The 23,468-nt window shown below is 39.4% G+C and overlaps 1 protein-coding gene across 11 annotated transcripts in view; it reads left to right on the top strand.

Annotated features, from left to right (window-relative positions):
• Positions 1-22,921, top strand: part of AHCYL2 (adenosylhomocysteinase like 2) — a 166,166-nt gene extending 143,245 nt beyond the window's left edge. For all 11 annotated transcript variants that reach the window (XM_053218096.1, XM_053218095.1, XM_053218100.1 and 8 more), the window contains 9 exons: positions 2,450-2,513; positions 3,000-3,088; positions 5,972-6,042; positions 9,368-9,462; positions 16,038-16,136; positions 17,806-17,874; positions 17,977-18,055; positions 19,311-19,431; positions 19,852-22,921. In XM_053218096.1, the coding sequence (XP_053074071.1) occupies positions 2,450-2,513; positions 3,000-3,088; positions 5,972-6,042; positions 9,368-9,462; positions 16,038-16,136; positions 17,806-17,874; positions 17,977-18,055; positions 19,311-19,431; positions 19,852-19,858 (694 nt within the window). In that variant the 3' untranslated portion in view covers positions 19,859-22,921. The remainder of the gene's footprint in view (positions 1-2,449; positions 2,514-2,999; positions 3,089-5,971; positions 6,043-9,367; positions 9,463-16,037; positions 16,137-17,805; positions 17,875-17,976; positions 18,056-19,310; positions 19,432-19,851) is intronic.
• The last annotated feature ends 547 nt before the right edge of the window (positions 22,922-23,468 follow it).

Here is a 23,468-nt window from a genome sequence, read left to right as displayed (position 1 = left end):
CTGTGTTCTTCCAATACCTAGTTTCTGTTTCTATACTTGTGTCCAGATACGCCTTCATCCTTGTTCAGAAGACTCAGTAATTCCCTATGTAAAACTATTAAGTTGGTTTAGAATATTGCCAAGCCAAATGGTTTCCATCATGTTTAGGTTAATGGAAAAGCTAAGAAAGGCCCTATGGGCCACATTACTAACCAGTCCGGGACCCTAGGCAGTTTGCAACACCACCGGCATTAGAACCAGAAGGACTGGCTTGGCTTGATTATTGGCTCTATCATTTAGGTCTTGGACTAGTTATTTAACCTCTCTGTGCCTAGTCCCTCATCTGTAAAATGGTGACAGTAAGATCTACATCATAGAGTTATTATGAGGATTAAAGGAGATAAGGTATGAACCTGGTGTTCAATGTTAGTTCCCTTGCCCTTCTTTCTAGAACACTGTACATTAAGTTTTAGGATCCAGTTGATCTTAGGGGAAGCTTTTTGCTTTCAGATCTTTTTGGGGAGAGGTGGGGGAGATATTCAATGCAAATTCAATTTCTTGGTAATTATTACTTCTATAGAGTCAATAGTATTATCACATAGACTGGACATTTAAGTAAATTATCAATCCATCTATCAGTTTATAGACTGTCCCTTGTTCTGGCTACGTAGAAGTGTTAATAGCTTGTATGAATAGCTTTGCACCTGATATTCCTTTGGGAAGAGAGGCAGAAAAGCTTGAGAGTAAAGCAAGGGAAGCTCATAAATATGATCTGTTGGTTTTCTTTGCTGTGATAGCCATTCCAGGACCATTCTTCTAAACCATGACTTTTGACTATGGTAGTAGCCCAGCCAGACTTACTCTCTTCACTAAACAAGAATTGCCTCTGTACCTAATTGATGTTTTTTAAATTTAATTAACTAGCTAATATTAACATACACTGTTATATTAGTTTCAGGTGTATAATATAGTGATTCAGTAATAAGTGCAGTCCTTAATCCCCATCACCTATTTCACCTATCTTCCCACCCATCTCTCCTCTGGTAGCCATCAGCTTCTTCCCTATAGTTAAGAGTCTGTTTCTTTAAAAAAACAAATAAAGTAAAGTCTGGTTTTGGCTTCTCTCTTTTCCTTTGCTCATTTGTTTTGTTTCTTAAATTCTACATATAAGTGAAATCATATGGTATTTGTCTTTTCCTGACTGACTTATTTCACTTAGCACTATACTCTTTAGCTCCATTGGTATTGTTGAAAATGGTAAGATTGCATTCTTCTTTATGGCTGAATAATATTTTATATTTATTGAGTTTTACTGTGGCTCGTGGGGTTGTACTAGTTCCTACGGAGTGGAGTTGTCAAATCGTTAAAAAGACAGAATTCCTACTCTGCCTTTAGGGCATTTATGGACTGTTGTCTACCGGAAAGGAAAACAGATAAGTGAATAGAAAGAGTCACAAATATTTGTAGGAACTATCTCAGAATAGTCTGGTTTTAGTTGAAAACTTTCTTCTGCCTAGTGAGGGATTCCTAGAGAAAGGAGACCAGCTGAATCTAAAGAGAAACCAGAAACTGCTCCTACAAGTTCTTCCAAGAGGCTCTAAAACCAATACGGACACTATTCTAGCTTCATAGAGAATCAGAGACAAAGAAGTAGAACATGTTTGAGAAAGAAGCATCCCCAGAAAACTATCTCATGTAGTTGGTATTGGTGTGTTCAAAGCTCTTCGCCATCTAGTTGCTGATTACCTTCTGTGTTGAATTAATGAGGGACCTATTGGCCATTCTTTTTTTTTTTTTTTAAGTTTATTTATTTATTTTGAGAGAGACACACAGAGAGAGAGAGAGAGAGAGAGAGAGAAAATGAATGGGCGGGGGAGGGGCAGAGAGAGAATCTGAAGCAGGCTCCATGCTTAATGTGGAACCTGACGAGGGGCTTAATCTCACAACCTGGGATCTTGACCTGAGCTGAAATCAAGAGTTGGATGCTCAACTGACTGAGCCACCCAGGTGCCCCATGGCCATTCTGATACTACTAAATGTAGCACTCGTTTATCAGTGTTATCTCTTATGTTCAATAAGCTAGAATAATGTTTCCATTAAGCTAGAACTTTGTCTCCTAAATAAAAAATGTTATTTCTATTTTCTTCTATCTTTTATTTCCAAAAATCATATAATAAATGTATATTGCTTTTTGTTTAAAAGTTACTTTGTAATCTATAGTTTCCTCCTTTCTGCACCACTCCCAAAACAAGAGGAAAAAAGAAAAAAAAACACCTCACATATAGATGGATCAGGTAGCATGGAGTAAGAGAGTACCTGTTTTATCCACCTTTCTTTTTAATCATTAGATAGTACAGAAACCAGGCTTTCTTTCAAAATGGAACAAACAAACATGAAAACAGAGGGGCCCTATCTAATCTCAAAGGAGAAATGAGAGATTCTTCTGATTTAATGGTTTTTCTTCCCCCAGACTTAAAAGGACAACAGACATGATGTTTGGTGGAAAGCAGGTGGTTGTCTGTGGCTATGGAGAGGTAAAGCTTAACCTTTCGCTTATTGGATGTATAAAATGTTATTTTGGTGAAATATACTAGACTTTTTCATTTAATGGATGTGAGAAACATCCATTCACTTACCACTCTAGATGGGAAAAATGTAACTTTAGAGGCCCTCTGGTCAAAGTACAATCGTTCTTTTTCCCTTTGCATTTTTGCCATTTTTCTTAAGTTGATTTTCTGATTTATTCCAGTGCACTGTTTGTGATGTTCTCTTAGCTTGTGTTTTGATTATAAATCGTGAGTGTAGGTGTTCTTATGTACATTCATGTGCTAAACAGGGGCTAGGAGTTTGTTTATGAACTGCATTCATTTGTTTGTTTTTTTCTTATTTTTTCCCCAAACATGAATCTATTCAGTGAAATTCCTTCTGGGGGTGGAAAATGAGGTACAGTTTACCAGAAGCTTCAAGATGTTGTTTTCTCACTGACTTTCCTTATTATGTGTCCTTTCTCCCCTCTTCAGGTGGGGAAGGGGTGCTGTGCTGCTCTAAAAGCCATGGGCTCTATTGTGTATGTAACTGAGATTGACCCCATCTGTGCTCTTCAAGCCTGGTAAGCATGCAAAAGGAAACTTGCTTTTTTCTCTGTGCCACCATCTAATGTGGGATCTTGTAACTGTCACCAAAGAATGGCCTGGTTAATGCCACATTTTATCTTAGAGGGGCCCAGATCCTGAGAGATGCTGCAGTTAAATGTGAGCTCCTCTCTTTCAAAGATCAAGGAGCTCTGCTCTGAGACAGCAGAGACTATAAGAGAAGCTAAAATTTAGAATTCCTGTGGAAATAATAAGGGGATGCCTTGAGCCAGAGAACAAGTAGTTCCTTCCTTTACCCATGTATAATTCTTCTCCCTTTTTTAAAATGTTTATTTTATTTTTGAGAGAGAGAGAGAGAGAGCAAGAATGGTGGGGAGGGGCAGAGAGAGAGGGAGACCCAGAATCTGAGCTCCATGCCCTGGATTGTCAGCACAGAGCCCGACGTGGGGCTTGAAGCCATGAACCACGAGATCATGACCTGAGCTGATGTTGGACGCTTAATCTACTGAGCCACCCAGGCGCCTCCATCTCCTTTTTTTTTTTTTTTCAAGTAAACTCTACGCCCAGCATGGGACTTGAACTCATGACCCCAGAGCAAGAGTTGCATGCTCCACCAACTGAGCCAGACAGGCACCCCAACTCTTCTTCCTTTGAAAAAAAGGATGATCAAAAAAGAAATAAGTTGAACACTTACTATGTTCTGAAAAGAACACTTCTGTGATATCCTTCCATTAAATGTATAACCTGAATCTCATCAGGAGGAAACATCAGACAAATCCAAATAAAATCTGCTGTCTTTGAGTGAAGGGAGTATAGGAGTTTGTACTATTCTTGTAATTCTTAAGTTTGAAATTATTCCAAAATTTAAGGTTAAAAAATTGTTCTTGTCTCATCCATAAAATGTGGCTAATGATACCTACCTCAAAGAGTTACGAAAGTCCAGTAAAACAATTATATAATTATTACATATGATTATACATTATATAATAAATATATAATTCCATAGAGTGTTGAGCTGCTGTCACATAATAAATGCTTGCTAAATAGTAGATATTATTAAAATGGTCTCTTGCTGTCCTCATCAGGATGAAAATACTACTGTCCCTGAAAACTACTGCAGAGCTCCATTGTCTGTAGCCTCCATAACCCACCCAATCTTTACCATTAATCCTCCAGAGGAAGACACCCAGGATAGAATAAGGCATGGCATAAAGATTTTGTTATACCCATTTTCCCCTCTCTTTCTACTCCTCACACATCCTAGCCATGAACCACAAATTTCCCCGACAGAGTTGTCGGCCTTCTCTGAGCCAGGGTTCATTAACATGTTTTCATATTGATTGAGACACTGATTCAAATTATCTTATAGACATGAACTGATCACTTACTGTATAATAGGTACTGTGCTCTGTGCTTAGGATGAATAAGATGAATATATGAATGAGGCAAGTTCCCTGCTTTTAGAGGCATGCAAATAACCACTGTGAATGGAATAAGTGCTATGATGGGGGTAAACAGCATGTGCTTCTGAAGGAGCCAAGAGAGAAATATCTAACTAAATAACAAAGAGGCAGGGTAGAAAGAGATGTTAATAGAGCTGAGTCTTGAAAGTTGAGTAAGTGATTTCTTAGTCTGGAAGTAAATTCCAGACACAAGGAACATGTCACAAGGAGCATAGTCACTGAGGAAGGAGAGAACAGGGCATATTTAAGAGATGGAAATTGCAGGAGTGATAATATCTGAGGTAGGAATCATATGTGAATATACTCATATATCTGCATAAGTTTTAGGTGTTATCCTGAGAACAGGCAATCTCACTGAAGTATTTTAAGCAAGGAAGTGACATGATCTAAATTGCATTTAGGAAAATTACTCTGCAAAATAAATGAGACATAAACCTAGAGATGATGAGATCAGGCCAGGAGCTACTATAGGAATCCAGGTGAGAAGTAATAAGACCTAAACATAAGCAAGACCAGCATATATGGAGAGGAAGGGACCAATTCAAGAGATTATAAGGAATTAAGGGAAAACAACAATTCAGGAGAAGCAGTAGGCTAGGACATTCTAGTTTATTTGGCTCATACAGTTGGCTGAACAGTAATGCTGTAGATCAAGATAGAAAATAAAAAAAGAGACAGTAGATTTTGAGAGTACAGAAAAGATAATGAGTTTTTTCAAACCCAATAAATTTGAGATTCTTATGGGACATCCAGGAGAAGCTATCTAGTAGGTCATTTGATCCATGGCTCTGAAGCTTCAGAAAGATCTAACCTAAAGGTATATTTGTGCAGATCAGCCACCAAGAGGAATCATTTGCAGCCAAGGGAAGGGTATGGACAAATACTGAAAGAATAGAGAAGAGAGTCAAGGGCAGAACTCTACAGAGTATCAACATTTAAAGATTAAGATTGAAAAGGGCTATTCAGAAAAGTAGAAGGAAAACCAGGAAAGAACAGTTTCATGGACTCCAAGGAGTATAGTTTTAAAAATAGGTAAATAATGTTTAATGTAGCAAAGAAAATTAAGTAATATAAGAGTCTAAGGATTTGGGGGTGGGGGTGTGCATCCAGGAGATCGTTGATGATCTTGGGGAGAGTAGTTTCAAAGATTCAGTGGCTAAATTGTACTTTCTAGACATTCAGATGGAGAAAGTCACGGTAACCCCTGGCTCCTTATTTTCAGGAAGAATTAAGTTGCAGTGATACAAAGGAAACTTTATTTTGTCCTGTATGAAAAAAGGAGATGGTTTGAATTTTTCACTGCTAAGAATAATCTGACTGTATCAAGAAGTGACAGTGTGGGTACCAAAGGAACTTAGTGACAGCTTTTGAAGTTCTGTGGCAAAAGGCTCCCCAACTGCTATTTTTAGGTTAATTGATCATGTTTTATTTTTACAGTATGGATGGATTTCGGCTGGTGAAATTAAACGAGGTCATCCGACAAGTGGATATTGTTATTACCTGTACAGGTATGATTTTGACATACACAATATTACATTTTGGCATTTGGGAATGCTTTCATGGAACAGGTGAAAAATGACTGGAAACTGTTCTGAATAAAACTAAACTCTAAAAGCCAGATACAGGGAGAGGGGGTTAAGTGTCCAACTTCAGCTCAGGTCATGATCTTGCGGTTCAAGCTCCGTGTCGGGCTCTGTGCTGACAGCTCAGAGCCTGGAGCCTGCTTCCGATTCTGTGTCTACCTCTCTCTGCCCCTCCCCCACTTGTAATATGTCTCTCTCTCTCTCTCTCTCTCAAAAATAAATAAAACCTTTTAAAAAATTAAAAAATAAAAAAGACAAAAGCCAGATACAGGTCCATCTAGGTGGCTTAGTCAGTTAAGTGTCCAACTCATGATTTCAGCTCAGGTCTTGATCTCACATCGTGAGATCGAGCCTCTTGTTGGGCTCTGCACTGACAGCAAGGAGCCTGCTTAGGATTCTTTCTCTCCCTCTCTCTCTGCACCTCCCCTGCTCGCTTGCTCTCTCTCAAAATAAACAAATAAACATTTAAAAAATAATAATTAAAGAAATAAAAGCCAGATACAGGTGTCTATCTGTAGAGTCAATCTTTCACATTCTTCCTACCTCTTTAGAGCTCTGACCAAAAGTATAGGTCATCTAGGTCATCCCTGGAAGAAAGTTTCTCTCCATCCCTTTTAACTGTTCTATATCTCCATCCATCCTCAACTACCAAGGGGATGACTAGAGATAAGTTTTATTTGGGCAGCCGGATCTTAAATTTGTACATTTGATTTTTTATTTTACCTTCAAAACTAATGTGTATTTCTCTCTAGTCTCTATAATTAAAGCAGGCCTAAAACAAAATGCAGTTAGAGAAAGTAGGAAAGATAGTTGTATTAATTCCCAAAGAGGTAGATTGGAGTTTTAGAGAGGAATATGCAGAAATGGCTAGTTTCCTTGGACTGGGATACTTACTTTCTCTTTATCATAGGACCATAAACTGCTAGAATACTGGTTTTTATTTGTAATTATATTTTAGAGGAGGAAAATCAGAATATTTAAGAATGAAAATATATTTGTACCCTCAGGGTGAGATGGGGGCAGAGAAGAGGGACCATAAGAAACTGTTCTTGCTTCATAGCAATCCCCTCATGTCTTTTTTTAATAGCTTTATTGAGATGTGATTCACATATCATACATTTCATCCATTTAAAGTGTATAATTCAGTATTTTCTAGCAAATTCACAGGGTCATACAACCATCACAACAATCTAATTTTTTTATTGAGATATAATTCATATACCATACAACTTACAGTTTTAAAGTATACAGTTCAGTGGGTTTTAGTGAAATTGTACAATATCTGATTCCAGAAACTTTTCATCACCCACAAAGAAACTCCACACCATTAGCAGTCAGTGCTCATTCTTTCCTCTACCTCTGCCTGGCCCTAAGCAACCACTAATTTCCCTGTTTCTATAGATTTGGCTATTCTAGACATTTCATATCCATAGAATCCTACAGTATGTGGTCTTTTGTAACTGGCTTTTTTCACTTAGCATAGTGTTCTAAAGTTTCATCCATATGGTAATATGTGTTGATATTTCCTTCCTTTTTCTTGCTGAATTATATTTCATTTTAAGGATATACCACACTTTATTTATTGGTTGATGGACACTTGGGATGTTTTCGCTTTTTGGCTATTTTGAATAATGTTGCTATTATGAACATTGTGCATAGTGTTTTTCTGTTAACATGTTTTCCGTCCTTATGAATATATATACCTGCCTACATATACCTTGGGATTGCTGGAATGTATGATAACTCTACTTTTAATATTTTGAGGAATTGCAAGCTTTTTCAAATAGACAGCACCATTTTACAATCCAGCAAGAATGTGTGGGGGTTACGATTTCTCAACATCCTTTCCAATGCTATTATTGTCTATTGTTTTTATTATAGCTATCCTAGTGGGTGTGAAATGGTGTTTCGCTGTGGTTTTGGTTTTTAAAGATTTTTATTTCCAAGTAATCTCTACTCCCAATATGGCGCCCCAACTCACAACCCCAAGATCAAGAGTCACACGCTCCACTGACTGAACCAGCTAGGAGCCCCTCATTGTGGTTTTGATTTGCATTTCCCTAGTGACTAATAATGTTGAACATTTTTTTTTAATGTTTTATTTATTTTTGAGAGAGAGACAGAGCATGAGCAAGGGAGGGGCAGAGAGAGAGGGAGACATAGAAGCAGGCTCCAGGCTCTGAGCTGTCAGCACAGAGCCCAATGTGGGGCTCAAACTCACAAACTGTGAAATCACGATCTGAGCCAAAGTTGGACACTTAACCGACTGAGCCACCCAGGTGCCCCAATGTTGAACATCTTTTCATGTACACATTAGCACATCTTCTTTTGTACTTCTGCTTTTGAGAAATGTCTACTCCGGTCCTTTGCGCATTTAAAAATATTTTTTTTAATTATGTTTGTTTGTTTGTTTATTTATTTATTTATTTATTTAATTTTTTTGAGAGAGAGAGAGAAAGCATGCCAGAGAGGGGCAGAGAGAGGAGAGAGAAATCCCAAGCAAGCTCCACACTGTCAGCACAGAGCCCAGTGCAGGGCTTGAACTCACATACTGTGAGATCATGACCTGAGCAGAAATCAGCAGTTGGACACTTAACTGACTGAGCCACCCAGGCACCTCCCTTTGCTCATTTTTAAATTGGGTTATTTGTCTTTTAAGTAAGGAGTTGTAAGGGTTCTTTATAAATTTTGGATACAAATCTCTTATCAGTTATATGATTTGTAAATATTTTGTTCCATTTATTTGTTTGTAAATAAATATCCCAAAATATGGGTTGTCTTTTCATTTTCTTGGTGGGGTTTGCAGCACAAGTTTATTTTTTCTTTGGTTGCCTCTGCTTTAGGGGTTATAGCTAGGAAAACCATTGCCTAACCCAAGTTCACAAAGATGTATTCTTATGTTCTGCTAAGAGTTTTTTTTAATGTTTATGTATTTATTTTGAGAGAGAGAGGAGAGAGCTCACGCGCATGTATCAGCAGGGGGAGGGCAGGGAGGGAGATAGAGAATCCCAGGCAAGCTCCGTGCTATTGGTGCAGAGCCTGATGTGGGGCTCAGTCTCACAAACTGTGAGATCATGACCTGAGATGAAATCAAGAGTCAGACGCTTAATCAACTGAGCCACCCAGGCGCTCCCTGCTAAGAGTTTTATAGTTTTAGCTGTTGTGTTTGGTCAGGTGAAATTTCACATATGGTGTGAGGTAGGGGTCCAACTTTATTTCTTTTCGTGTGGATCTCTCTTCTGTTTTTAAGGTAACAAGAATGTGGTAACCAGAGAGCACTTGGACCGTATGAAGAATAGCTGCATCGTTTGTAACATGGGACATTCCAACACAGAGATTGATGTGGTAAGATTAAGTAACTCATTATTGAGGCCTTTTTTTTTCTCTCCTTCCCAAGAAACATAAACAGGAAGAAGAAAGGGAAGAGTCACCAGCCATCCTAAACATGACTGTCCTAGCAGAGCTGTCCACAGTCTGTTCACTTACTAGCCCTGTGACCTATGCTTGTGGATACTATAAAGCTTCTTCATCTCAATCATTTCAAATGATTATTTTCTTCCACCCCAGCTTGATACCTACTTACACTGTAAGCCATTTTGGTTCTCTAATTTGATTATATTCACCCTCAAATTATCCAATCCAACATAACACTTGGTCCTACCAAGTTGCCCAAGTAATAGTTAATAGAAGTGTTATTTATTTCTTTTCAGACTTACCAAAGTATCTCTCAGTGTGACTTTCACTCTGGTTTTAAATTTTTATGGCATTTTTCTGGCACAACTGTATTTCTCTCTGGGTAAATGGCTCAAGCAAAGCATGCTTTCATCTCCCCTGAGGGCTGCTCTGATTGAGCTCCAGCATTGCCAGGTAAGGATCAGTTGATATATTGAGAGCCTGTTGGATAATATCTATTTTAAATGATTTCTCTTTTTAACTTGTGCTCTATTCTTCTGTTATTAAAAATAGCTGGAAACACTGAAGGCTATTTCTGCCCTTAAGGTTTCTGAGTGGCATGGCTCCATTACTTTGTTTTATCATCATAATATTTTGCTCATAAAGAGTCATTTCTTTTTTTCTTTTTTTTTTTTTAACGTTTATTTATTATTGAGAGACAGAGAGAGACAGAGCATGAGCAGGAGAGGGGCAGAGAGAGGGAAGACACTGACCCAAGCTGTCAGTACGGAGCCCGATGCGGGACTCAAACCCACAAACTGTGAGATTATGACCTGAGCTGAAGTCGGATGCTTAACCGACTGAGCCACCCAGGTGCCCCAAAAGAGTCATTTCTCTTTTCAATATTGAAATTTAAATATTGAATGGGTTTTTTTCTTTTGTTAAGTTTCACTTATATGCCATACTCCCTTTTACTAAATAGTCAAAGATATTAATATTTCTAAAACTGTCTAGCACATGATTGTCCTTTTCTGGATTAACCTGCTTATAGAGCCCCCAGATGGGAAAAGGCTTAAGGGAAGTAGTCATGCTCTGAACTCTAAAAAGAAATCTTCTGAGTAAGGGAAGGGGGAAGGAATTTTCTCTCCTAAACACTCAAGTGCTTAAATAAAAACAATTCCAAATGCAATCATATAATTTTTACATTTTTACTTAATCTTATTTCATCCTCTTGACAATCCCACAAGGCATTATTCTCATCCCTGATTTTCATTTGGGAAACTAAGAACTTAAGTCCATTGTTGTCATATACATTGATTCAAAAATTAAATTGGAGCCCAAAATTCAGTTTTTTTTTATTCTAGTCCAGTTTTTGTTTTATTTTGTTTTGTTTTCCTGTACATTGTATGTAGTATTACCTCCTCATGATTTCTAGGTTAACTTCAAATTGTGACGGTAATCCCTCTTCTAAAGGCAATCCAGACATAAGTAATCTTGCAGGATAAACGCCAAGAAACTCTACCTTCAGTCATAAATATTTATTGTGTGATTGCTATATGCCAGGTGCTATTCTAGATGCTTGGAGTCAGTGAACAAAACAGGCAAAGATTCTTGCCCTCAGAGAGCTTATTACATTTTAAAGGATAAAAAAGGCAATAAACATAGTTCATGTAGTATGTTAGAAGACAAAAGCACATGGAAAAAAGAAAAAGTGGAGTATAGTAAGAGGAATCAGGAGTGCCAGGTTGTAATTTTAAAGAGTGGGATCAAGGTATAACCCTCATTAAAAAGGTGATGTTTGAGCAGACTTGAAGGAATTAGCAAGGTGGACTTTTAGGTGAAGAACATTTTAAGAACAGCCAGAGCAAACGCCCTGAGGCAGGAATACGCCTAGTCTGTTTGAGGATCAACAATGAGGCCAATGTGGTTGAGATAAATGAGTATGGGGCAGGGAAAAGTAGATGAGGTCAGAAAGAAGGGGCCGGATCTTACAGAGCCTCACAGGCCATTGTAAGAACTCCTGATTATATTCTGAGAGAAATAGGGTGCCATTATAGGATTTGTAATAATCTGACTTTTAAAAAAGGCTCACCCTGGCTGTTGTGTTGATACTGGACCTAGTTTTGTATGTATTGCTAGGTAGCCTCTAATATCTGGCACTGACACTAGCCAAGGGCCATGCCTCAATTCTCTTTGTGCTTTTCTTAGCAGAAGGTATATGACTAAACTAAATGGTCCAGAAAGGGACAGGCTCAGAAGGACTTTGGAAAAGTTAAATTACTCAACCTTTGATGGTAGTGTCCTGGGCATATAAAATGAAATTTAAGGAAATGGCAGATTCATCTAATTGAAATCAAAATGTTCATTCACAATTTAATTTGTATTGAATAATATGAATTGAATAATTTCTCTGCTCTGTGTTGAGTATTTACTGGCTGAAGAAACAGTGAACAATATTCCTGCTCTCGTGGTACTTATATTCTAGTGTGGGATACAGACAATCAACAGATAGTTTTGTCAGTTAGTGCCTCGTATGGAAGAAAAACAGCAAAGTGAGGCCATTGAGGATGCTATTTTAGTTAAGGTGATCAAGGAAGGTCTCTTTGAGGAGATAACATTTGAACAAAAACCTGAATGAATGGAAGGAACAAGGTATCTGAACATTCTATTCAGAGAGAATGGTGAGTAAAAAGATGCTGAGTTAGAAACGTGCTTTATGTTTGGGGAACAGGAAAAAGGCCATCATGGCAGGAACAGGATAGGCAAAGGATGAGAATAAGAGGCAGCTGAAGGAGGGCAGTGGGTTATGTAGGCCTTTGTAGGCCACAATAAGGACCTCAGATTTTATTCTGGGTATAGTGGAAGCCATTGGAAGCCATTCCAGCGGCACCTAGCTGGCTCCGTCAGTAGAGCGTGTGAGTCGTTCAAGCCCCATGTTAGACGTAAAGGTTACTTAAAAAAAAGGTGGGGTGGAAGCATTCCAATTGGAAAGTTTTAACCAGGTAACTGAAAAAAATATGACTTGTTTTAACAGAATACTCTGACTGTGGTATAAAGAAAACACTTCTGGGGCGCCTGGATGGCTCAGTCGGTTAAGCATCCAACTTCGGCTCAGGTCGTGATCTCACGGTTCGTGGGTTCGAGCCCTGCGTCGGGCTCTGTGCTGACAGCTCGGAGCCTGGAGCCTGCTTCGGATTCTGTGTCTCCCTCTCTGTCTGCCCCTCCCCTGCCCACGCTCTGTCTCTGTCTCTCAAAAATAAATAAATGTAAAAAAAAAAATTTTAAAGAAAACACTTCTGGAGCTTGAGTAGTGGTAGGGACAATAGAGGCTCTTTCAGTATTTCCAGTTATGAGAGAAAGTGGGAGCTCAGATGACATGGGTAAGCAATGAAGGTAATATATTGTGAATGTAGGCCCAGTGGGACTTGCTAAATGGCTTGGGTGCAGAGAGTGGAAAAAAGAGGAGAATCTCTATAAGTAATCTCAGTGAAACTGCAAAGGAGAATGATTCAGTAAATTTTACCCAGATATTTTTAGCAATCAAAAATGTAAGTGTTTTGTTTTGTTTTGTTTTGTTTTGTTTGTAGGAATTTATAGTTTTACCTAACCTAGAGATGTTGACTGCTGTGTTTCTTGGAAGGAATAGCTCATCAAAAGAGTTGGACATTTAGAAAACTGCATTTTTTTTCCTGTATATTAATGCTGTGAAAACTTAGGGAACCTGTGACTGGATTGCGCTCCTAGCTGCCTTTTGGCCATGTCTTTCTTTTATGTGTTTCCTCTTCTCTTGAAAACAGACCTCCTTACCCATATACATCACATAGATGGCCTTTATGACTGTAACCTTCACACTTCAAGTGGCTAAACCATTATGTACACATGCTTTAAAAGTTTCCACCAGCAAAAGAATTAGAACCTGAGACTTGCTATTTTTGCAGCACTAGAACCACAGTTGTTTCCCTAAAAACAAATTGATGTGTACTATCCAAAATCACATAATACCAGTTTGTGCAAGCATGGTCATTCACAGTGAGATATACACCTTGTTTGGGAACATAGTCTCTGTAAGGAACCTTTTTCCTGGTAGGTTGCTAAATGACTGTAAATCAACAGAAAAGACAATTTGATGCCTTTAAGAGAAATTCATATAAAACTATGCTGGCCATAGGAAATCCTTCTTTCAAGGACTGTCACTGTCAGATAAACTTACTAGGTTGTTGGAGCTGCCCGGGCAGTGTTAGAGATCATTTAACTTAGTGTCTCTTTGAACCCTGTTTTAAACTGACCCTCAGGTCTTTTTCTTGCACCATAGCCATTCCAGTGCTCCAGCACACTGCCTCAACAAAGCATTGATCATTTTATGATGTTGATAAGAAGTGTCTCTTCCTTGATTCCACCATATCCTAAGACAGGGGACTCCTTTTATCATGGTGTCACCTCTTTACTGCCCATCCAAGATTGCTTGTCCTCTGGAAAATTATGACTGTGAGACACTAAGAACCTAAAATACTTTAAAGTTCCAACATCTCAACAAAAAAATGCTCGTGTTACCAAGGAGTATCTTTTGTCTCTTGCCCTCTATGTTGTTATTTCTAAAGGCTAATGGATTTACTTTGTATATCCTTAACTTCCCAAAGTGGTCTGTTTGCTTAAATTCTTTTTAACTCTATTTACAGTGTTGATTTATTTAAAAAATTAATTCTAACTGTAAAGTAATACTTCCTTTTTTTTTAATTTGAGAGAGAGAGAGAGAAAGAGAGAGAGCAAGAGCATAAGTGGGGGAGAGGGACAGAGAGAGACAGAGACAGAGACAGAGACAGAAAATCTTAAGCAGACTCCACACTCAGCATGGAGCCAGATGCAGGGCTTAATCTCACGCCTCTAAGATCATGACCTCAGCCAAAATCAAGAGTTGGACTTGAGTCACTTAGCTGACTGAGCCACCCAGGTGCCGCAATAGTTGCTTGTTTTAAAAATTCAAGCAACATAAATATGTTTAAGAAGTAAAACATTTACAAAATTGAGGTTATAGTATATTGTTCTGCAACTCTGTGTTGTCACTTAACAATAATGAGTGGTTTTCATGTTAACACATATAGATCTACTTTTTTATATAATATTTGCATAATATGCCATTGTATGAAATTATCCAGATTTACTTAGCTATTCCTTTGTTAAATTAAATTTTTTGCTAATACAGATAATACTGGATTGAACATTCTTGGCACTTATATTTATGAACTTGAGCAAGTGTTTCTATAGAGCCCTAAAGGTGAAACTGATTGGTCAGAGATTAGGTACATATAAAATTTTGTTAGCTACTACCAAATTGCTCTTTCTGTTGAACCAAATTATGAAACTTGGTATTTCAAGACTTTTTGTTTCCCATGTACCTAATAAATGGTACATTTATTCATTAATACAGTCCTGAATATACTGAAACAGAATTATGTTTGTCTTTCCCACTAGATTGGTAATTAAAAGATGATATAGTCCCTGTCCATAAATAGCTCACAATCTAGCAGAGGAGCCCACAGTCTTGTCTATAATAGTGTCATTTACTACATCGCCTAGAATGTAGAATGTACCCAGCAAATGAGTACTGTATAACTGAAGTGTTTCTCTGTTTGTCTGAAAACTACTGTTTGGCAGATCTTCTTAATTTTACCAGCTGAGCCAAAGGGTGGTTTTAGAATATGGACTCCCTTTCTATTTTAGGAATGGCCTATTGGAAGAAGGAAGTTGTTGTCTTAAGTCTAAACCCTGTGACTGTTATTTATTTGATTGCTGCTGTTAATAAACTTAACATTTCTTCTCTTGTTCTCCGAATACACAATATACAGAAATGGAAGGAGGGTGAGCTGTTGGGAGCTTTACTCTACCATTAAGCATTTCTCTAAAGGCTACCTCACATTTGCACTTAGGTCACAAAGCTTCTGTAACTTTAAGGTGAACCACCATCATTGAGAAGGTGGAACCTGGGATATGAGGATGTGAAGGCAGAACTTCGGGCCCCAGCATGCTATATTTAGGACAACCAGCCTTCTCTAACAAATCTCACTTAGCTCCGACCCTCCTTTTTTCTGTTTCTCTTCAGCATTTGTGTATTCAGTTTGCTTTGTATCAATTTGCACTTGTTTGCATGTTGCTTTATAAGTAATTTTAGAGGCTTTTTCCTCTTCACGTATGCATTGTTTTGTGTCCCCACCTAAAGTATGAGCTTTTTGAAGGCAGAAACCATGTCTTTGGTTTCTTTTGTATTTCCCATAGCACCTTTTACTGTGCTCAGCAGAGAGTGGGCATACAGTGTATGTTGTGGAATGACATCCTGAGTGATCCCTCCCTGGCTGGGCCTAAGATTAAATACCTTGAAATGGAACAGTCCTAACCAACCTGGGAAAGGTATTCTCCATCTGGCATGTTGGTTGCTCCTTTCAACTTGCTATTTGAAATGGCTCCCTTCAACATCTTTCCATAAAGTGGGACAAGTCGTGGCCGATGATGTACTTGCTGTGTGTGTGTTCCAGGCGAGTCTGCGGACACCAGAACTGACCTGGGAGCGAGTGAGATCCCAAGTTGACCATGTAATATGGCCTGATGGCAAGAGGATAGTATTGCTGGCAGAGGTAAGACCTAAGACTGATAAGAGAAATTCACCCCTGACAGGAAAGACTGCAATATCCACGTCCCCTCCTCCACATGTTCTCTCATTTTTTGAGCACAAGCTTAACTACTTTACCAGTGGATTTTACATCTGATTGTGAAAGGTCTTTTCATTCAGCAATTAAGAAACTATTTTGGTTCCTTACTTTTCCGCAATTATCCTGTCTCTCTGTGTCAATCTACAGGTAGCGTCAGATAATGACTCTTACTGTGGAAGAATTAGCAGATAGAGCCAATGCCACTTTGAGCGATGCCTACAAAGAGATAATGTCATTTGCGGGATGGCTTAATCAGTAAGCACAAAGCAGATATTCCTGACTGTACCTAAGACTGTTGTAGGCAAGCTCTAGGACAGTCTTTGCTGATAGATCATGTTTTTGAGTGACATTCCTCTGAGTTGAACCAGATGTGTAGTAGGCACCCAGCTGTCTATTGGTCGTATGATTAATATTTCCCTGTCCTGACTTCTTCTGGCTCAGACTTACTCTTCACTTTCATCCCACTTAGCCTTCCGTGTCAATTTTGGCTACTTTTCCTTTCTTGAAAGCTCCTCTTCCCTAGTCTTAGATTCCTGACGGCAATATCAATGCCCGCTGTTCTTACCTTGACAGTTTCTCTTCTTCAGAGAAAGATACCAAAATAACAAGAACGATAATAATACGTTTCTTGAGGTTTGATTTTCTGTCAGTTTTCCTTCCTTTTTTTAAAATTAAGGAAACTTTTAATATGAAGATGTAAAAGATACACCATCTTCACGGAGGGACCCTTAAATTTATGCTGGAGTACCCTTACTGTTCTCTTTACCTTTTTCCACCTTATCTCACCTTCTCACATACTTTAGGGCATCTGTAAAGGGACTGGATTACTCCTTCACGAGAAAGGAGCTTGTACAGGGAAGGGATGAGCAGGTTGTTAAATATTCATTAATTGCTTTTATATCAGCCAGCTGTCTGGTGACTTATTTCTAGTTGCCCTGGGAGGTCCCATCTAGTGATTTTGGTGACAAAAGCAAGCACCATGGTTTTTGGCTACTATGTTTCAGCAAAAAAAAAGGTGGTCAAGCTTCCTAGGGAACAAAATAGGAAAGGATAGCAATCTCCAGTAGCCTCCAGCCCTTGTATTCTCTGAATCATCCACTAGAAATACAAGAATACCCTTGCATTCAGGAGAACCAAACTGCAGAAGAAGCACAGAAATCATCACAGCTTACTAAGTCCAAAGATACCTCCCCTCACAACCTGGAGAGGTTGCCCCTGGACTTGACTACATCCTTGCTTACAACAGTCTTTCAAAAGAATGCCAATGCCTCTGAAGGAGGATATTCTGTTGCAGAAAGTATGAAATTCAAGAGAAGCATACCCTTCCTTGGCATAAGCCTCAGTATCACGTGACCGTCTCTATTCCTTTTTACATAATCCCAGAGATCTTTTATCCATTACCTTCATCAGATTTTCCAGAAGTTTTTAATTCCACTTAAATGTCGACCAATTCATTTCTATTTATCGAACACCTACTTTTTGTCCAGCAATGTTAGTTGGAAGTATTTGGAAAATTGCAGTTGTGTGCGTCCTTCGCTCCTCAAAGGCTAGAGACTTTGTCCTAACTCATCTGTGTCTTAACCCTTCTCTCCAGGGCCGTCTGCTGAACCTAAGCTGCTCCACAGTGCCTACATTTGTGCTCTCAATCACCGCCACTACTCAGGTAGGGCCATCAGAGCGGAAAGCAGTGGGCTGGAATGGGTCATCAGACCATCAGGGTTTCACTTGATATGGCACATCAGCATCCATCTCTCTGCTTTTCTAGGCTCTTGCCTTGATAGAGCTTTACAATGCTCCTGAGGGTCGCTATAAGCAGGATGTCTACCTGTTGCCCAAGAAAATGGGTAAGCATGCGCTCTTCCATCCCTGTCCGTTCCCAAGTAGTTCAGAGTGAGAGGCTAAATGAAGTTTGGGGCACTAAATTTCTTATGGAAAGGGGGTGGGGAAGATATCTGTGCCTTCTAAAGTAGGAGCTAGGATTCCTAGGTTTCATTACTGATTGATTTATCACATTTTCCACATGAGTTGTCCTAGTGAAGTCATTACATTTTGCTATGATTTGCCTACCTGTGAATTTCAAGGATTTTTTTCTCTTAAAGTATCTTATATGCAAGAATCTCAAAGGAGAAAAAAATCTTCCCCTAAGAAAGAGGACTCATCTTCCACCTTGTGACATCTGACTTATTCCAATTCTAGGCTGCTGCATAGCCCCTTCCAGACTTTCCTCAGACTGAGAAGACTTTTCATACTACATCTTCTAACTCTGGCCTCATTGTCAGGGCCAAAGGAAAGACTGAATAGCTTCTGTTAAGACTAGTCATGCGGGTGTTTCATATAAGGGAAACATTAAACTCTTGAAAATTTAAAGAACGCGCCTCAAGCACCTGAACTGATACAGTGTGTTTACAAACTCCTGAGGCAAAGATCAGGGAATAAATCAGCTTCTGGTTTTGTTTTGCTTTAGCACTTGATGCATAGCAACTGTTAGGTGTTGACATATTTTCCCTTTAATATATCCTTTGGAAGGATATAAAAGAAATAGAACAGTCTATATTTTGGCTGAATATATAATGAAGTTAGGAAGACCAAACAAATAGTTAGAAAAATGACATAAAATTCTGAATAATATGTATTCAGGCAATAGAATATAGACAGAGCCCATAACTAAGGATACTAAAAGCAAAGCAAACAGTGTAGTATCATTCTTAGATATTCCTTTCCAGTTTCCTCGGGTGTTAGTTTTTCTGAGTCGCCCAAAGTACAGAGTTTCCCATCTTTTATTCCCTTGCTATCCCATCCTTTCTTTTAGACCCTAAGAACTATTGCTTCTTTCATGTCTCCCTTACCTTTCTGGGGAGAAGGAAAGATTCAAGGATGAAACAGCTGGTAAGAAAGAAGTGTTACAGTTTTGAAAAACACTGGGCTTGAAGCTCAAGCAACCACTCCTTAGAATTCTGGGCCGGTGAGCCAAAGTTGAGCATTTTTCTTTCAGCTCCGAGAATTAGAAGGTGTCTCCCAACTTTTTAAGGCCTAGCCTGGCGAGCACAGCCAGACAAGAGGCATGAATGTTTATACCAGGGCTTCTGTGGTCTGTTCCAGATGAGTATGTGGCAAGCCTACACCTGCCCACCTTTGATGCCCACCTGACGGAGCTGACAGATGAACAGGCCAAGTATCTGGGACTCAACAAGAATGGGCCTTTCAAGCCTAATTACTACAGGTGCCTTGGGCCCCCCCCCCCCCCCCCCCCCAGAAAACAGAGAAACCCGGGTAGTAAAGAGCTTTCTGCACTGAAATTGGTCTTTACAACTTTTACTACATTTACATGAACTCAGAAAAATAAACCCACTCCCCCCTCAGTACCACCCCCAAAGGACTCTTTGAGGCTTTCTCCAGACATTAAATAGTGTTCCCTTTTCTGAATTTGCCTTTCTCCATTTCATCTTAATATTATTTTTACCTCTTTATAGAGAAATACTGGGCATTTTCACTGATGTGAAAAAGCACCACAAGTATTTACCCTCACCATCCACTCCAGAAAAATCCCTATCTACCTGCTGTACCTTTAGGTGGGCTCTTCATGTCCCAGCATCCTCATAAGCTGATAACATCATAGTCTCATCTTTCTTTCTCCCTCTAGGTATTAAGTTCCTGTAATTCAAGCCAGAAGAAGTTTTAAGGAATAGAACTCCAAGTCTTTTCTCCACTCCTATACAGGAAAGAACCCAGCAAGCTGCTTCTCCAATCAGCTGCTCGCCGTGCTCACCCTATATGTTAGGTTATTTATTTATTAAAACCTAGAATCCTGTGCCTGTTGCCTTGGCCCAAAGTGTGGTTACTGCCCGGAAGGCTGTGAGAGCCACAAGGGACAGGCTGAGGAAGGAAAGAAATGGGGTAATCCTTCCCAGTGCATTTTTTGCATCATTCCCCGTTGACTTGGAATCCTCAGCAATGGTCATATGTCTCTTGTCCAGGTTCAGGAGTTAGTCCAGGGATTCCAGACTCCTTGTTCCCTGGGTTTTTTAGAATAAATTTCCTGCAGCTGCCTTTCTCAGCTTTGGCCCTTTCCTAGGTTAGGCCTTTTGGAAGCTACCGAGTCAACATGGCCTAAGTTCCCAGCCTTGACCATCACTATCACTGCCTTCTTTATAGAATGACTGGGAAGGAAGGAGTATATGTTATGGCTTTGGCAAGCTACACCAAAAACTTAGCTATGCCTGTGCTAACTTGGAGTCTTCTTCCTTACCCAGGACTCCTTTCTTCCTTGAATAGTCATGTCTATTTTAACACTTTCTGGGTCCAAGAGGGATGTGCCTCCATTATTTCCTCAGCAGCTCCGGTGTTTGTCAGATATTTGTCTTGCCATCTTTCTAACCCAGCTAACCCCTGCTCAGGAAGTGGGGGCTAGCCCCAGTGGGGCCCATAGTTTTACTTGTCATTTAACTGGACAGTTTCCCGGGAAGTTCCCTCTAGACTGGCACTGTCTCAGAAAAGGAGAGAAACTCTGCTTCCTGAAATTTCCTCTTACTGCCTAAAACTGCTTTTGAAACTGAGCAAGGAAAGATGAACTTTCCAATGGATCTGGGGGGTGTAGGGCTCTGGAAGTGGGACAGGTCACTCACGCCCGCAGCTTGTCACTCTAAAGAAGCAGAATGTATTTATTTGTCTCCTGGGAAGGGCTCTGCAGCTAAACTGGGTAAGCTATACAGAGGTGACACTGTAAACTGTGTCCAAATGATTAAAGCTAGTTTGACTAGTTTCAACTTCATCAGACATTTCATTTCTTTGGCCATTGCCATTGATGAAACTGGGATCTGATGTCTCTACGATTTAGTCTGTGGTTTTCTTCTCTGCTGGGATATATTTTTATGTTCTTGCCTCTTTCATCTTAAGACTCTATAATTCAGAGGTAGTTTCTTGAGTAACTCCAACATTACAAAAAACTAGTAATGCAAGCAGCCTGAAATTTTATGTCCCACGTAAGAGTTGGATACCTTTTGGAGACTGACATGTTGGTCTTAAGGGTTTCACTGGGACCAGACTTGTTCTAAGAGTTAAAGTCTGGAGTGGCCCTAGAAATCTTGAATGAAATGAGTCCCTTTCCCCCGCTGACAACTTTCTTTAACACTCTCATGTTTGTTGGTTTGTTTCCCCCCCTTTTTTTTTTCCTACCCTGGTCTGCCTCATAGTCTCAAGACCAAGGTAACTCAAGGAAACACCACCAGACCACCCAGGATCACTATAACCTCCTCACCTACCTCCACTTTGTTCAACTTCCCCTGGCGTTCATATATACTTTCAGAGCTAGTCTGGAAGTGACCTTCCTTTTGGAGGTAGAGAGGTGGCCTTTGGATAAATGGCTGTTTGCTTCATTAAATAGTATGCAGTCTCAGCCTAGAGAGTCTGGTTCCTCAGAGGCTTTATGTCTTAGCACATACCGGAAAAGTGCCACATATATGGCTATATTCTTTCATGAGGAAGATTGTAAATGCTGAAAATTCTACTAGACCTCTCAGTTCTTCCTTTTGCCTACCCAGTTCTGAGTTTTGTATTAATTGCATCTCTTTTGTATTAGTTAACTGGATACAGGTCTTTGTAACTTTTACCAAGGGCAGATTCCATTAGGTAGATATCTGGACTCTAGCCTGTTATGTTCATAAGCCAAAAACCATAACTTGCTGTTTCTCAGTAAAGCCGAGTTCTCTAGGGAGCAGTATTACTTAGTTACTGATCCTGACAGAGCACACCCTGCCTTGTTATAGTGAAGAGACCCATTCCAAATAAAAAAGGAGCCACCTTTGGGCCTCTAAGTTTGATTGCCAGTGTTGCTGCCCATGGTGAGTTATTTGCCTCTGAGTTTCAGATGACCCCCTTTCCTTTCTCTCTAGGGACCCCATGTCATCAACCATTAAGAAGAAGGAGGCCCAGGCCTCCTGAGTATTTGGGTTCTACCTTAGTGTTGGAATTTGGTCATTATTCCCTCTACCCTTGGAATCAGAGAACAAAATGTGTCTTCTTCCCTCAAGCTCTCACCTTAGATGCATTCAGGTATCTGGAAGCATAGGAAAGAAGACGAATTATCTGTTTGTATATGGCCCTGGCTGGTGGAGATACTTAGCATTTTTTCTGCAATGAATTTCTGCTAGTTTTCAAGGTCTCATTTGCCTTCTTAATGGAAATTCAGGGTTTTTGTTTTTTGTTTTTTGTTTTCCTCGTTAAAAAAAGAAAAAAGGTATCTGGTCTACCTTCTGTCTGCCCTCCTACCTCCTCAACCTACCCTCCCATATGAGCACGGCTCCCCATGGCCACATACTCCTGCAAAGCTTTTTTGCTGCTTGGCTTTTCTCTGAACAGATCTGAAATTGCTGCTCCTGTGGTTTTCTCAAAATTAACTTTGTCATGGTTTTAAAAAAAAGAAATCAAAATGCATTGTTGCATTAAGCTTTTTTAATAAAGGAAATTATGGAAAGAAAATAGGCAACACCAGCAAATTATATGTAGAGAATAAACTAAACTATATATATATAATATATATATATTATATATATAATCATCTAGTTCTCATTGTCATCTTACTGAAAGGAAATAAAACCTCTAAGGATCACCGTTTCTGAGAGGATCTTGGAAATCTTTATGTCTAAGTGATTGTATTAGATCAGCAATAATGACTATGTAATCTCAAAACATAAATAAAATATTCTTAAAATGGATTCTTATCTTGAGAGTATTGCTTGCTTCTGTGAACTAGGAATTCAAGAGATGAGTGACGTTTCTTGGCAACAGGCTGGAGAGCCTACTGCAGGGCAAAGATGTGAAAAGTTGAAGTGGTTAACAATAGCATATTTGAATGGCCTTAGCCTTGGGTCCCTTATTCGATGGTAGGCCATTCCACTAATATCTTTCCCCCAACCCACCCCCTGCTATGTGTGTAAAGAACCTGCTTTCTCAGAACCATCACCCCAGGGAGTTGAAAAGTATAGAGAAACTAGAGTGTGGTTCTAGGTCCCCCAAGCCCTCTGTGTTCTGCCCTTAGCTGGACAACACAAGATGCCAGCATCCATGGTTTGGGATTAAAGGGTCCTGACACCCAGAACTTGACTACATCCAACCAAAGGGAAGAAATAAATTACTCTGACAGAGATTTGTTTCCAGATCAGCTTTTGCCTGACTAAATCGGAAACTAAAGGGTGAATCCAACTTCCTTCTTCTTCCTCAACTACCAGTAGAGTGGCCATTTTTGAGCCAGTTTTCTAATAG

This window comes from Acinonyx jubatus, chromosome A2, assembly GCF_027475565.1.
Source record: "Acinonyx jubatus isolate Ajub_Pintada_27869175 chromosome A2, VMU_Ajub_asm_v1.0, whole genome shotgun sequence".
Taxonomy (NCBI): domain Eukaryota; kingdom Metazoa; phylum Chordata; class Mammalia; order Carnivora; family Felidae; genus Acinonyx; species Acinonyx jubatus.
This window is presented reverse-complemented; position numbering and strand designations above follow the sequence as displayed.